The sequence below is a fragment of the Maniola jurtina genome, chromosome 28 (assembly GCF_905333055.1).
Source record: "Maniola jurtina chromosome 28, ilManJurt1.1, whole genome shotgun sequence".
In the NCBI taxonomy this organism is placed as follows: domain Eukaryota; kingdom Metazoa; phylum Arthropoda; class Insecta; order Lepidoptera; family Nymphalidae; genus Maniola; species Maniola jurtina.
Genome location: NC_060056.1, coordinates 2,572,552 through 2,588,607, shown reverse-complemented (window position 1 = coordinate 2,588,607; position 16,056 = coordinate 2,572,552). Strand labels below are relative to the sequence as shown.

The 16,056-nt window shown below is 39.8% G+C and overlaps 3 protein-coding genes across 8 annotated transcripts in view; 1 reads left to right on the top strand and 2 right to left on the bottom strand.

The window, feature by feature from the left end:
- LOC123879616 (zinc finger protein 567-like) overlaps window positions 1–4,507 on the bottom strand; it is a 12,394-nt gene extending 7,887 nt beyond the window's left edge. For all 4 annotated transcript variants that reach the window (XR_006799043.1, XM_045927410.1, XM_045927412.1 and 1 more), the window contains exons 1-5: window positions 4,241–4,507; window positions 2,960–3,073; window positions 1,575–1,866; window positions 627–835; window positions 127–329 (exon numbers count right to left, since the gene is read on the bottom strand). Coding sequence is in view for 3 of the 4 variants with exons in the window: in XM_045927410.1 (XP_045783366.1) it covers window positions 127–329; window positions 627–835; window positions 1,575–1,866; window positions 2,960–3,073; window positions 4,241–4,372 (950 nt within the window). In the remaining variant the exon portion in view is untranslated. The remainder of the gene's footprint in view (window positions 1–126; window positions 330–626; window positions 836–1,574; window positions 1,867–2,959; window positions 3,074–4,240) is intronic.
- Window positions 1–12,138, top strand: part of LOC123879622 — a 25,866-nt gene extending 13,728 nt beyond the window's left edge. Inside the window, exons 3-4 of the mRNA XM_045927422.1 lie at window positions 8,170–8,176; window positions 12,111–12,138. The gene's annotated coding sequence lies outside the window, so the exon portion shown is untranslated. The remainder of the gene's footprint in view (window positions 1–8,169; window positions 8,177–12,110) is intronic.
- On the bottom strand, window positions 5,841–16,056 carry LOC123879618 (zinc finger protein 567-like). 3 transcript variants are annotated; one of them, XM_045927418.1, is made up of 11 exons: window positions 15,761–16,056; window positions 14,934–15,047; window positions 13,578–13,866; window positions 12,782–12,990; window positions 11,281–11,483; window positions 10,849–10,956; window positions 10,192–10,419; window positions 8,997–9,108; window positions 8,313–8,417; window positions 7,842–7,881; window positions 5,841–6,029 (listed from the first exon to the last, which is right to left on the bottom strand). In XM_045927418.1, exons 1-11 carry the CDS (start codon window positions 15,890–15,892, stop codon window positions 5,986–5,988), a joined length of 1,584 nt encoding a protein of 527 aa, XP_045783374.1. In that variant the 5' UTR covers window positions 15,893–16,056; the 3' UTR covers window positions 5,841–5,985. The 3 variants fall into 3 exon arrangements, with proteins under 3 accessions (XP_045783374.1, XP_045783373.1, XP_045783372.1); XM_045927417.1 differs by lacking the exon at window positions 5,841–6,029 and adding an exon at window positions 9,797–9,981 and having other exon boundaries at window positions 7,693–7,881; window positions 10,377–10,419; XM_045927416.1 differs by lacking the exon at window positions 5,841–6,029 and having other exon boundaries at window positions 7,693–7,881.

Sequence of the window (16,056 nt, the reverse complement as noted above, 5' to 3'; positions counted from 1 at the left end):
CAAGGCTACAGGGGAAGCAGCCCAGATAGATCATAGATAGGTAAATTATTTTTCACTACTCTGTCATAGTGGCCTCGTTTTCAACAGCAACAGCATGCATTACTTATAACTACAAATATAAGGTACCTGAAGTCCACATTACACAGCGTGCAGCTGTAGATGATAGAATGGCGTGCGTCTATGTGGTAATTCATGTTATTCCGGGACTTGCTGAGAATGCCGCAGAAGTGGCAGCGCAGCAGGGCCACGGGGTGAGCGGCCCAGTGCTCAGCCATGGCCTCGCGGTCCGCCACCGTCGTGTCACACTCTGAACACTTAATACCACCATCCTGGGAAAAAATTTAAGGGTGCTGTACCCTGCATCATTAGGATTGAAGAGTTGGGCTGCTGAGTTTAATGATGCAGTCTATGCTTCGTACCCACAATACCATTTCATCATCAGCAGTTCCTGAATCCTCATGATTTAGAACTGCAGTACCCTGGAGATCAGAGTTAAGAAGTTGGACCTAGAATTTTTTATGGGACCATCTCAGAAACTTCTTTTATTGAGTAAAAAAATACTTTGCAAATATGTAGTTTGTATGGAGAAGCGCGGAAGAAGTGTACCCTTAACTCATTTCTATTACCTTCACTTTTTTGCTTAGATCCCTTCTCTTTGCCTCATACAACTTCCTGATATGAACATTACAGCGATGGTCCATATTCTTGATCCGAAACGGTTTCTTTGTATCCCGCTCCATAGACAATACCTCCTTCATGGTATAGTCTACATGTTCTATATACTTGTCTCTTTCTTCGTCAGTGTATTTGACAGATTTCGTCTTTACTCTTCTTCCTGAAAAATAAAAATGTCAATCGAAATTCAGAACATCAATTATTTTACAAGTCCATAAGAAATAATACACCACTACCTTTAAATTCCCATAATTTTTTAAGGGTGAACATAGATTTTTCTTTATTCAGATACAAGTTAGCCCTTGACTGCAATCTCACCAGACGGTAAGTGATGATGCAGTCTAAGATGGAAGCAGGCTAAGCTAGAAGGAATACCATCCATTCTTCTTTGGTTTCCACACGGCTGTTTCATTTACAACTGATAGACTCCTAAGACTGGACTTAGGCGTCTAGTACGAAATTGAAGCAGAAAGTACTTGACCACACATCTGATGGAAAGTGATGATGTAGCCTAAGATGGGACGCGTTTACCTAGATTGCCTATTCACCCTTGGTTTAAAGATATCCGGATTGTAATTGGTAGGAAACACAGATCGTATGCGTATATAGTGCATTTCATCGGTTAGTACCTATGGCGTTATGTTGGCTCCCCTGTCTGTTGGGTGGTCGCTGGCACCATATTGGCATGAGAAGACGCAGATTTCGTTTATTTTCATTTGATTTTCATTTCATTCATTCAGGAAAATCAAATGAAAATAAACAAAATCTGCGTCTTCTTATGCAAATATCGTGCCAATGACTTGGACAGACAGAGGAGCCAACATAACGCCATAGGTACTATTCGATGAAACTCACTATAGATGGAGTATCGACGACATAATGATGGAGTATCTACTTACCTAGAGGACTGTACTTGTTCTTTTTCTTCTTTTTCTCTTTCTTAACCAAAATTGGAATATCCGGTTTGGATTCCACATCAGGCTCGAACAAAAAACGGTCATCATCATCTTCATAACCCTCTTCCTTGATATGGCAATCAGTTGCTGGGTCTTCCTCAATTTGCACAGCTACCTCAAAGGATAAGCTCTCAGGTTTCACTTTAGGTTCAAAGTCCTCATTTTGGACTAGGATTTGGTCATAGTCGTCTTTTTTATGGATTTTCAGAGTTGTTAGGGCAGGTATTGGTGTAGTCTGAAAGTGTGATCTAAATATTAAAGGCCGATTCACACCAACTGCGTACACGTGACACGTGCGTAGTGACGCGCGTAAACCCCTAATACACCGGGTATGCATACGTCTATGCTTTACGCAAGCGGTATGCCATGTTTCATACAGTTCCATACATTACAACGCAATGGTACGCGCTGTGCAACGCTTACGCATCCTGTGTGAACGAGCTATATAACGAAAAGCTGACTGACTGACTGATATATCAACACATAGCTCAAACTACTGGACAGACCGGCCTGAAATTTAACATAGAGATATGTAGGCTATTATGACGTAGACATCTTCTAAGGATTTTTGAAAATTTAACCCTAAGGAGTTAAATAGCAGTTTGAAATTTGTGCAATCCACGCAGGCGAAGTAACAGGCATAAGTTAGTAATATGTAATAATAAGGTAAAATTCGAAGATCACTATCCATGACACGTTGACATGACTAGTTTTAAGTCACGTAATTAATTATCACCACTATATAAATCGTATCGTATAAATTTAATAATTCCGACCATCAAAAGGAGTACAATTGTACCTACTTTGAATAAATGAGTTTGACTTTGACTTTGACTTTTGACAAAACCACCCATGAAATATCAGCACTATTGATCTTATATCAATCGCAGGAGTATGTCTACCAAACTACAGACTAGTTCTGAGAATTTCTTAACAGAAAACCCCAATACCTATTTTTGGTCCTTCCCGGGGATCGAACCCGCTACCTCATCATCTGCAGTTGAACTTGCTAAACACCAGACTCATGAAGCATAGTACAGTCAAAGGCAGTAAGTCGTTTAGCACCTTAATGATCATATTCGCGTGGCACAGTTTTGCACATGCGTTAAGTGTGTGGCGTGTTTATAGAAAAAGGGGTAGTCTATGGTTTGTGATTTTTTTACGGGGCCCCCCCCCCCCCCCCTTCCCTTCGAGCCTCACGTGATTAATGGACAGCCCCAAAGGTCATAAGTGCGACAGGTTTTTGATACAATAGTTACACGGAATTGCTACTCGAATTCTGAAGCCGACCGTACATAAAGGTTGTATGAATAGTGAATGTATAGTACCAATAGTCTCTCAAAGTATCTTTGTGCAGTCTGCACCCTCTTGCGGAAGACCGCAGCCTTCTTCAGCAGGGCTACGCACTCCCAGCATAGAAGAACATTGAAGTATTTGGAATCCTGGAATAGATTTTCATTTATTGGATCTTACAAAGCTTGGACTCTGCACCCTCAAAAGCAGGTGAGAAAAAGGTGATCTACTTAATTTTAACACATAAAATCCATACTAATATTATAAATGCGAAAGTGTGTCTGTCTGTCTGTCTGTCTGCTACAGTTTAACCGATTCTGACAAAATTTGGTACAAAGTTAGCTTACATCCCGGGGACGGGCATAGGCTACTTTTTAGCCTGGAAAATCAAAGAGTTCCCGCAGGATTCCTAAAGACCCATCCGCTCAACCGATTTGTATGAAATTTGGCACCGAGATAGCTTGTGTCCCTGTAATTGACATAGGCATTTTATAGGCATTTTATCCAGGAAAATCAAACAGTTCCCACGGGATCTTTAAAAATCTAAATCCACGCGGACAAAGTCGCGGGCATCCTCTAGTACTTAATGATTATGATAATGTTCCAAATTTTGAGAGCATGTTTCAGAAAAAGAGCAATCTAAGGTTGAAATCTATTGAGCACACTTTGACTTTGCTTAGACTTAAGTTTCAGTTAAAACAAGACAGATGTATGCCAGCTGTATAACACTGTCTCGTTATAACAGTGTCTTAAGTCAAAGTGCTCTCTATAAATCTCAGCCTCATTCCCCACGAGAATTTCTTAAACATAAATTGACGCAAACTGAAGCTAGTAGTAGAATAAGGCCGCCTTTGCACACAATTGTTTTTTCTGTTTTCTTCTCTGTGTGTTGTGTTCCTTTACATGTGTTTTTGTGTGCAATATAGACTTCTATATATCTATCTATCTAGTATTCAAATAAAACCTTTAGTCCCTTTGGGCTTTGTAACTCAGTTACTCACCTCAGCTATGTCGATCACTGGTTCTCCTACGAATTTCATGACCGACATAGCTCAACGAATTAGTCAGCTGAAGTGGCAGTGGGCAGGCCATGTCTGCCGCAGAACTGACTGCCGCTGGGGCAGACGTGTTCTGGAGTGGAGACCGCGTATCAGCAAGCGCAGTGCGGGCTCGACCTGCGACCCGCTGGACTGACGAACTTAAGAGGATAGCGGGAAGTGGGTGGATGAGGAAGGCGGAGGATCGTGTGTGGTGGCGCGCTCTCTTGAAGGCCCATGTCCAGCAGTGGACGCAAACAGGCTGATTGATTGACTTACCTCAGATATAGACAGCTCATTTCCCAGGAATATAAAAAACAGGTCCACATTTTTATTCAAAGGGATAAGTATGCGGTCAACGCACAGACACCCTCGGCATACATTATCCATTTCACTCTTCACGAAATTCATTTTTAACTAATACTGACACGTAACTTAAATTCTATATTTTACATTGTATTCACGATAATAAAGCAAATTTTTACATCCAAAACTTAATAAATTCACAATTTACAAATCGCGTCCGAATCTGACATTTTCTTTTTAAATGCACAGATTAGATCACTACTTGTTTAAATGTCAAAAATATGTCAAACTTCAATCAGTAAACACTTTCTGGCTCTGGATTCTAGCTTTTTGGAGCCCAAGACAACAGAATAATCTATACTAATATTATAAAAAGGAAACCTTTGTATTTTTGTATGTTTGTATTGAATAGGCCCAAAAACTACTGGACCGATTTCAAAATTTCTTTTACCATTACTTAGAGGGATTCTTCCGAATCCGTATAGGCTATATTTTATCCCGGAAAATAGAAAAAATAAATGTCCACCCGTGCGAAGCCGGGGCGGGTCGCTAATTGTTCATAATCTTAAAGTCAAAAAGAAACTATGAAGTTATCGGTAGGTAGGTAAACAACGTGTACGGTATATTTTTGATTCAGCCGAAAGGTTTGACCGCCTTTTGAAGATAAACTTACTCGCCGGGACTTGGCAAGTTTTACAATCGACTTTTTATGGAATTGTTAGCTGTTTCTAGAATACAATAAACTGTTTTTGGAAATCCAAGCTGTTTTTTGGATTATCAACTGGTTTTAGATTGCAGTCGACTTTTTATGGAATCGTGAGCTGTTTAGGTATTTTTGAAATTGGAGACTGTTCGTAGATTGAATCGACTTTTTTTGGAATCAGCTGATGTTTTCAGATAACAGTGCACTTATAGATTTGTTTGCTGTTTTAAGATTACAAAGTTTTTTGTAATTTTGGGCAGTAAATTTTTACAAAGGTCTTATTTTTAATAGGAGATATTTTGATGGCATCCCTGGCTCAGTGATCTAATCGGAGGGCTGATACGACTCCCTGCAGGGGAAATTTGAAATTTTGTAATTTCCAAATTTTCTTTGGTCTGGTCTGGTGGAAGGCTTCGGCCGTTGCTAGTTACCACCCTACCTGCAAAGCCGTGCCATTTAGCGAGCCAGTGCGATGCCGTAAAACTGCATAATCACTTACCACCAGGAGACATTGCCAAACTGTCAAGTTGTCAACTGTCAAAGGATAACTTGTATCACAATAAAATACATAGGACTTCGTCTGCGATGGCGTTTGCTGGCACGCGTGCTGTGCTTGTTTGGAGTGTTTTTTTTTGTTAAGAGTGGCTGGTTTTTGTGTTAGTTGGTGTTTTTTGGTGGTGGAACTGACTGGGAAGCGCTCTAAAGGGGCGCCGCGCGTATGTCGGCGGGCGCCGGCGCAGACGGAGTCCATACTTGTATAAATTCAATAACTTGAAAATATCACAAACTTGACATTGGCTAATCAGATTTAAAGAAAAAAAAAATACATATAGGTATATATTCTATAGTTTATTAACATAATATTTTTTCATGTCTACCCTCATTTTAAACCCCGTCGTGTTCAGGGGAACCCTTGAGCTCGTACAGTAGATGTTTATGTTGTGACTTCTCGTGCGTCTTGCGCGCAAAGTTCTGCGTAAAAGCGGCGGGGCAATAGCTGCATTTGTGTGGACGCTCACCGGTGTGTGTGCGTTTGTGGTTGGTCAGCGAGCCGTTCGTCTGGAAAACGGAAAAATCTCTTGTCTACAAGGAACCAAAAGCTTAATTAAAGATTATGTAAATGATAAAAAAGCATGGATTTGACTCACTCCAGCAATGCGCGGAGCTGCAATTGCTTGTATAGTATGGAGTATAATTGTAAATTGAACAATTGAAAAGAGCAACCGCCGAGTTTCTTGCTAGTTCTTCTCGATAGGAACGGCATTCCGAACCAGTGGTAAATTATTTGACGATTCAAAAGCACTTGTAAAGTTTATTTGAATCTATTCAAAAAAATCTATTCTATTCTATTCTAATCCTACTAATATTATAAACGCGAAAGTTTATAAGTATGTATGGATAGATGTTTGTTACTCTTTCACGCAAAAACTACTGGACGGATTTAGCTAAATTTTGGAATGGAGACAGATTATACCCTGGATTTACACAAGGCTACTTTTTATCCCGGAAAATCAATTAGTTCCTACAGGATTATTAAATCCTGTATCCACGGGCATCAGCTAGTTTGCTATAATCCGCTGAAACAGACAAATCTGTATATTGCAACACACAATATGCGATATGCACTTCCTGCCCTCCCATTGCTAAACGTGCATGAAAAGTTAGCCACCAAGCAAGCTATACGCATCACCACCACTCAACACCACACGAATTCCCCAACAACATACTCAACGCACATTTCGCTCTGACACAGGAGCATCCTAAGGAGATGTAGACCTTACAATGCACAATTGCAAAGATTTGTCTGTTTCAGTGGACTATAACAAACTATCCTAAGTGTGGTCTGGCTAAATTTCAAACCCCTATTTTACTCCCTTAGGGGTTGAATTTTTAAAAACCCTTTCCTAGTAGATGTATATAATAGCTAACATACATAATTATATCAGCTTTTGTTTTATATGCATATTTAGATTAAGTTTTTGGTTCCTTGTATATCATGGACTTTCGCCAAGAAACACCTGCGTCTATACAACATTCTCTTATATAACAACCGAAATTCTTCTTAATTATTATTTATTAATATATCTGTAATCCTTCGAAAAATTACTTGCAAACTTAAAAAACACTTTCGAAACAGTGTGAAAAGAAACCGTGCGTTTTTTAAAATTTCAAGCTGTTTTTAGGTTGAACAAACTTTTCTTGGATTTGCAAGCTGTTTTTAGATTGCATAAACTTTTTAGAAATAGCAAACTATTTTTTTACATTATACTGAACTGTTTGTGGAATTGACGGCTGTATTAAGATAACAAACTCTTTATTGTAATTTTAGGCTACCTTCAAATTTCTTCATCTTATTTTGTTTAATTTTTAATAGAAGGTATTAAAATACTGACACATTTACGCTAGTTTATTAACAAAAACGATTTTTTTCATGACTACCCTCATTTTAAACAACGCCGTGTTCAGGGGAGCCCTTGAGCTCGTACAGGGAGTGTTTATGCTGAGATTTCTCGTGCGATTTGCGCGCAAAGTCTTGCACGAACGCGGCGGGGCAATAGCTGCATTTGTGTGGACGCTCACCGGTGTGTGTGCGTTTGTGGTTGGTCATTTTTAACCGACTTCAAAAAAAGGAGGAGGTTCTCAATTCGTCGGTTTTTTTTAATAGAATGTATTAAAATACTGACACATTTACGCTAGTTTATTAACAAAAACGATTTTTTTCATGACTACCCTCATTTTAAACAACGCCGTGTTCAGGGGAGCCCTTGAACTCGTACAGGGAGTGTTTATGCTGAGACTTCTCGTGCGATTTGCGCGCAAAGTCTTGCGCGAACGCGGCGGGGCAATAGCTGCATTTGTGTGGACGCTCACCGGTGTGTGTGCGTCTGTGGTTGGTCAGCATACGGTTCGTCTGGAAAACGGGAAATTCTCTTGTCTACAAGGAACCAAAAGCTTAATCCATCCATACTAATATTTTAATGCGAAAGTGTGTCCGTCTGTCTGTTTGTCTGCTAGCTTTTCACGGCCCAACAGTCTAACCGGTTTTGATGAGTAGTACAGAGTTAGCTTAAGCCTTGGTCAAACACACGGCGAACCGAACCCGTGCCGAAGCGTTTTTATTTTGCAACTAAATGATGCCCGCGCGAGCGATGACAATAGGACGGCGCCTAAAGCTTAAAGTAGATAGATAGATAGATAGATAGATGAAACACTTTATTGCACACAAAAACACATATAAAGGAACACAACACAGAAAGAAGAAAACAGAAAAAACAATTGTGTGCAAAGGCGGCCTTATTGCTTGGGGCAATCTAATGTATGTAATGTAATGTTCCTACTTACATGGAATCCTCGACCGCAAATATCACATATCTTGTTCTTTGGCTTCTCATTCTTCTCGTGGACGAACTTCTTGTGCGTTCTCAACGCGTAACCGTTTATGAAGTGCTGAAAAATAATAATAAGCTGGTCAAGTGCGAATCAGACTCGCGAACCGAGGGTTCCGTACTCGGGTATTTTTTCCGACATTTTGCACGATAAATCAAAAACTATTCTGCATAAAAATAAATAAAAATCTGTTTTAGAATGTGCAGGTAAAGCCCTTTCATATGATACCCCACTTGGTATAGTTATCTCACTGTGAAAATTGCAATACGTTTTAATTTTTTTTTGCGATGTAACCACAAATTCTCGATTATCAGATTTATTCGTTTACTTGTGCTATAAGACCTGCCTGCCAATTTTCATGATTCTAGGTCAACGGGAAGTAACCTATAGGTTTTCTTGCCAAACACGACAGACGGAAAGACATACAGACAGACAGACAACAGACAGTTCCGTATTCTTACTCTTTGTAATGTTGTTAACAATAAAGTTGTTTAAATAAATAAATAAAGTATGTCAAATTACGTCAAACGTTTATGACATCACATCTGTGTATTTCATACAAGCAAGCGTTTTGACGTTTGATAAAAAGACGTTTATTTGGCTAGTAGTCCCTCCCTATTCTACGGAAGTTCGTGTTACCTTGTCACAAAGTTCACAATAGTGCTGACTCTTTCTAACGTGTACCAGTTTATAATGATTGTTCATGTAGCTATTCCGACTGAAAATCTTTCCACAGTCTGGGCAAGGAACCCTGAAAAATTTAAAAAATCAGTCAAGTCCGAATCGGACTCGCATACGAAGGGTTCCGTACATATAGAAATTTTTACTATTCTACAACCATCATCATTATCACCTTATTATTAAAAAAAAAAAAAAAAAATCAGCCTGTGGACGTCCACTGTCGGACATAGGCCTTCCCTATAGAGCGCCACCACACCCGGTGCTCAGCCTCCCTCATCCAGCCACTTCCCGCCAGCCGCTTTATATCGTCGGTCCATCGTGCTGGAGGGCGTCCCACACTACGCTTGCTTATACGCGGTCTCCACTCAAGGACTTTCCGGCTCCAACGGCCATCGCCTCTACGACAGGCATGGCCTGCCCCCTGGCACTTCAGCTTGCTAATAGTTTGAGCTATGTCAGTGACCTTGGTTCTACTGCGGATCTCCTCATTTCGGAATAGTCATATACATCACACTTCACACTAATATTATAAACGCGAAAGTTTGTGTGTATGTGTGTGTGTCTATGTTCGTTACTCCTTCACGCAAAAACTACTGGACGGATTTGCCTGTTATTTAGAATTGTGATAGATTATACCCTGGATTAGCACATAGGCTACTTTTAATCCTGGAAAATCATAGAGTTCCCACGGGATTTTTAGAAAACCTACATCCACGCGGACGAAGTCGCGGGCATCAGCTAGTGTTGGATAAACTTACTTCTCTCGTATTCTGCGGCGGTGTGAAACGGCATACTCGAGGTGCCGTTTGTAGAAGTACTCGCTGGGGAACTGCAAGTTACACTCAACACAGTAGGCTAGCTCTTCCACTATAGGCTTCGTTCTCTCCACCTTTATTTGGTGCTTTATCAACAAATGCTCCGTTAGGTAGCTTTTTTGTTTGAACTCACACTAATATTATAAAGGCGAAAGTTTGTGTGTATGTTTGTTACTCCTTCACGCAAAAACTACTAGACGGATTTGGCTGAAATTTGGAATGGAGATAGATAATATCCTGGATTAGCACATAGGCTACTTTTTATCCCGAAAAATTTTGAAAAACCTAAACCCACGCGGACGAAGTCGCGGGCATCAGTTAGTGTTGGATAAACTTACTTCTCTCGTATTCTGCGGCGGTGTGCAACGGCATACTCGAGGTGCCGTTTGTAGAAGTACTCGCTGGGGAACTGCAAATTACACTCAACACAGTAGGCTAGCTCTTCCACTATAGGCTTCGTTCTCTCCACCTTTATTTGGTGCTTTATCAACAAATGCTCCGTTAGGTAGCTTTTCTGTTTGAACTCGTGATTGCATATATGGCACACCGCTGGTAAGTGGTTGACCCTGCAATTTAAAAACACTGGTCAAGTGGGAGTCAGACTCGCGCACCGAGGGTTCCGTCTCGGGTATTTTCTCGACATTTTGCATGATACATCAAAAACTATTATGCATAAAAATAAATAAAAATCTGTTTTAGAATGTACAGGTAAAGCCCTTTCATATGATACCCCACTTGGTATAGTTATCTTACTTTGAAAATTGAAACAGATTTTTTTTAAATGATGTAACCACAAATTCGCGGTTTTCAGATTTATTCCTGTACTTGTGCTATAAGATTTACCTACCTGCCAATTTTCATGATTCTAGGTCGACGGGACCCTACAGATTTTCTTGATAGACACGATATACAGACGGACAGACAGACAACGAAGTGGTCCTATAAAGGTTCCGTTTTTCCTTTTGAAGTACGGAACCCTAAAAAAAATATGTTACCTGATGTGTCGTTCGATGCCACTCTTCTGGTGGAATTTCTTGCCGCAGTAATCGCAAATTTGTGTCTTATGGAGACTTCGGTAGTGCCAGTGGTATTGGGGAAGGGCTCTGGCGAAAAAATTAAAAGATATATAAAAAGACTTGTTGTATTTATGTGCAGACAGATCATAGATAGATTAAGTATTTTTCACAGACTCAAACATAGTGGCCTTGTTTTCAACAACAACAACATGCATTACTTTAGAGCCTCGATAGCTCAACGGTTGAGGAGCGGACTGAATTCCGAAAGGTCAGCGGTTCAAACCCCACCCGTTGCACTATTGTCGTTCCCACTCCTGGCACAAGCTTTACGCTTAATTGGAGGGGAAAGGGGAGTATTAGCATGGCTAATATTGTTTAAAAAAAGAACTTATAACTACAAATATAAGATACCTGAACTCCATATTACACAGCGTGCAGCTGTAGATGATAGAATGGCGTGCGTCTAAATGGTATTTCATGTATTTCCGGGATTTGCAAAGAATGCCACAGAAGAGGCAGCGCAGCAGGGCCACGGGGTGAGCAGCCCAGTGCTCAGCCATGGCCTCGCGGTCCGCCACCGTGGTTTCACACTCTGAACACTTAATACCACCATCCTGGGAAAAATCGCCATCATTATGATCAATCCTCATGAAACATCAATAGCTCAACGGTTATAGGAGCGGACTGAAATTCGAAAGGTCGGCGGTTCAAACCCCACCCGTTTCACTATTGTCGTACCCACTCCTGCCACAAGCTTTACGCTTAGTTGGAGAGGAATGTTAGTCATGATTCAAATGGCAAATACTCTTTAAAAAAAACCATCACCAGCCCACTAAGAAGTCTCCTCTCAGAATAAGGCTTTAGGCCATAAACCACCACACTAACCCAATGTGAATTGACAGACTTTACACAACCTTGAGAACAATAATGTGGAGAACTCTCAAGCTCAGATCTATAGAAAGCACTTTGACTTTGCTGTTAAAACGAGACAGCCTTATACCGCTGGCATAAATCTGTTTCGTTTTCACCAAAACTTAAGTCTTAGCAAAGTCAAAGGGCACTCTATAGATTTCGTACCCTGTAGGATTTGATTCCCTTTTCTTATAAACACGACAAACAGACAACAAAGTTATCCTATTAAGGGTTCTTTTTTTCCTTTTCAGATACAGAACCCTAATGCACCGAATTGAGAACCTACGTTTACTACTTTTTTTGGAAATCAGTTAAAAAAGCTCTTTTTATATTTAACTAGAAAATGCCCACGACTTCGTCCTCGTGGATTTAGGTTTTTAAAGATCCCGTGGGAACTGTTTGATTTTCCGGGATAAGAAGTTGCTAATGTCAATTGCCGGAATGCAAGCTACCTCTGTACCAAAATTCACATAAATCGGTCAAACAGATGGGCTTGTAGCGGTTGCCACATTCGCAAGAAGATGTCGCTTCTATACTCAATCAATCAACAACACTCGATACACGACGTACGGCCTAGATGGCAGCACGGGTAGCTTAATCGAAAAACTCAAGGAGAAACACGCAACTTTCAATCGCATTGACAGAGCGTTTACCAAATTGGACTATATATAGAAGTTTCAACGCATAACCGTCGTCGGCCCAGCTGGCGCTACCGAGCACAACACCGCTCGGTTGGGAAATTTCCCTATTGCTACGGTCGAGCACACAGACACAGCTCCCGTACAGGCTTTTAAAAATCCCTTGGGAACTCTTTAATTTTCCGGGATAAAAAGTAGCATATGGCCGTCCCTGGGATATAAGCTAACTCTGTACCAAATTTTATCAAAATCGGTTAAACTGTTGGACTGTGAAAAGGTAGCAGACAGACAGACAGACAGATAGACAGACAGACAGACACACTTTTGCATTTATAATATTAGTATGGATTTATTTCCATTACCTCCACGTTTTTGCTAAGATCCGTTAACTTTGTCTCATACATCTTTCTGATAAGAATATTAGAGTATTGATCCATATTCTTGATCTTGAATGGTTTCTTTGGATCCCGTTCCATAGACAACACCTCTTTCAGAGTATAGTCTACATGTTCTACATGCTTGTCTCTTTCTTCATCGGTATATTTGACGGATTTCGTTTTTATTCTACTTTCTGAAAAATAAAAACATATTTTAACATTAGCTGATACCCGCGACTTCGTTCCCGTGGATGTAGGTTTTTAAAATTCCCGTGGGAACTCTTTGATTTTCCAAGATAAAAAGTAGCCTATGTGCTAATCCAGGGTATAATCTATCTCCATTCTAAATTCCAGCCCAATCCGTCCAGTAGTGTTTGCGTGAAGGAGTAACAAACATACACACACACACACACACACATACAAACTTTCTCCTTTATAATATTAGTGTGATGTGATGTGATTCATAATCAATAGCGTACAAAATTATTTTCATAATCTGAATAAATATTTTACATTTTTTTTTTTAATTCACTATAGGCAAGCGCTTGACCACAATCACACCTGATGTAAAGTGATGATGTGGTCTAAGATGGGACGCGTTTACCTAGAAAGTGCCTATTCACTCTTGTTTTAAAGATACCCGGATTGTAATTGGTAGGAAACACAGATCGCGGGAGAGTATTCCAAACCTTTGCCATGCGTATGAGGAATGATGAGGCAAACATAAAACCACAAAAGATAGAAAACGACAAGTTTGTAATGATAATGACTACCTACTTACCAAGAGGATTGCACTTCTTCTTCTTTTTCTCCTTCTTAACCAAAATCGGCATATCCAGTTTGGATTCCACATCGGGCTCAGACACAAAACGATCGTCATCATCTTCATGACCCTCTTGCTTAATATTACAATCTGCGGTGGCTGGGCCTTCATCAACTTGTACAGGGACCTCAAATAGGAAGGTCTCGGGCTTTACTTTAGGTTCAAAGTCCTCATTCTGGACCAGGATTTGGTCGTAGTAATCTTTTTTATGGGTTTTAAGAGTTGTTAGTTCAGATATTGGTGTATTCTGAAAGTAATAATAGTAGTAGTAAAATTTCTGTGAATTTAGAGCTGTGGCTAAGTCAATTACCTTAAGCTGTGTTATTTTATTTTATTACAAATCCTTGTGATGCTTACAGCTTGATGCCAGAGTACAAGTTAGACTTACTATTCATATTAACAGATATACAGTGGACCCCTGGTAATCCGCCCCCTGTCTAAACCGGCAACCCCAGTAATCCGACATGTCTATTATTATTGAATTTATTAAATTTGACATACACAGTGAAGTATGATTTGTACTTCAGAGTATGTATGACATATAGAATCTTATCATTGGATTTGTAATTTGTCGGATTACAAGGTACTCTTTTGTAAAAAATTCTGGACTATAGGGGGTCTTAGGCAGTACCCTATAATGCGACAAATTTGATAGTCCAACAATGTCCTGCAAAACGTCTGTCAGATTACCGGGGGTCCACTGTATTTAAAGTAGCTGTGGTCTATACACGAGATAAATCTATCATTGACTACTGCACTTATTTGTTTTAGGAAACTAGGCACTATTTTAGAGTTCCCTACAAAAATAATTATTCGTTTTGGGAAACACTTTTTTAGGGTTCCTTACAAAAATTGCAAAAATGGGACTCTTATGGGTATGGTGAATACCAAACTGTAATAGGTAGAAAGTTGAAATTTTCACAGAATGTGTATTGCTATTGCAGTTACCACAAGGATTAATAACAATTTCAAAATAGCCACCAAAAAAGTGTTATTTCTTGTTAAAGATTGGTACAGAACCCTTCATGTGCAAGTCCAACTCGCACTTGTCCGATTTTTTACTAATCCAAACATATTACCAGACTTCGTCTGTGGTGACGTTTGCTGGCGGCGCGTGTTGTGACTTTTTGGAGTTTTTTTTTGTTAAAACTGACTGGAAAGCGCTCTAGGGGGTGCTGTGCGTGTGTCGGTGAGCGCCGGCACAGACAGGGTCCATACTTGTATAGTTTAACTAACTTGTTACAAATAACTACAAACTTGACATTGGCTAATCATTGTAAAAGCCAGACAAGAGAGAAAAAAAAAACATATTACCAGTAGTTGCTCAAAGTATCTGTGCGCAGTCTGCACTCTGCTCCGAAAGAGTGCAGCCTTCTTCAGCAGGGCTATGCACTCCCAGCAAAGAAGAATATTTGAGAATTTGCAGTCCTGGAATTAAATTTAGGTTACATTATAACTTGATTGAGCTGTGATAGAGTATGCAGGAGGACCTGAGTCTTACAAAGAAAGAAAGAGAAAGAAAGAAAATGCATTTATTTGTATACTAGCCGATGCCCGCGACTTCGCCCGCGTGGATTTAGCTTTTTCGAAATCCCGTGAGAACTCTTTGATTTTCCGGGATAAAAAGTAGCCTATGTGCTAATCCAGGATATTATCTATCGTCATTCCACAGCCAAATCCGTCCAGTAGTTTTTGCGTGAAGGAGTAACAAACATACACACACACACACATACAAACTTTCGCCTTTTGATAATTTAATCTGAACACAAACGATATGACTGCATTGTACGAAACCAGATCTCAGCCAGGCTTACCTATTTATTCCTTAGTCGGTGTTGTGCTCAAACCGAAATGTTACAACTTCAGATTGTACTACTTATTTTACGGGCACTATACAGCTTACGTTCATAGTTCAAAGACATTCTTTTCGCGGGTAAAGCGCTGAACCGATATAAGAAATATTTGGCACAGTGATAGCTAGAGATGGGTTCAAAATACTTTTTATCTCAGATATTCAAAGAGTTCCCACCAGATTTTCTAAAACCTAAATCGATTCATACAAAGTCGCGGACATCAGATGAAGAAAACATCACATTTCTTCAAGAGTAAGACCCTTCAGGCGTGATAACTGAGTTACTTACCTCAGATACAGACAGCTCATTTCCCAGGAATATAAAGAACAAGTCCACATTTTTATTCAAAGGCATAAGTATGCGGTCAACACACAGACACCCTCGGCATATATTGCCCGTTTCACTCTTCACGAAGTTCATTTTTAACTAATACTAACACTTATAACTTAAAGTCTAAATTCTACATTGTATCTACGATAATAGAGCAAATTTTTACATTAATAACGTAATAAAATTAAATAAAATGAAAAATCACAATTTACAAATCAATCCACAGCTGACATTAATTATGACGTTTTTTTTTT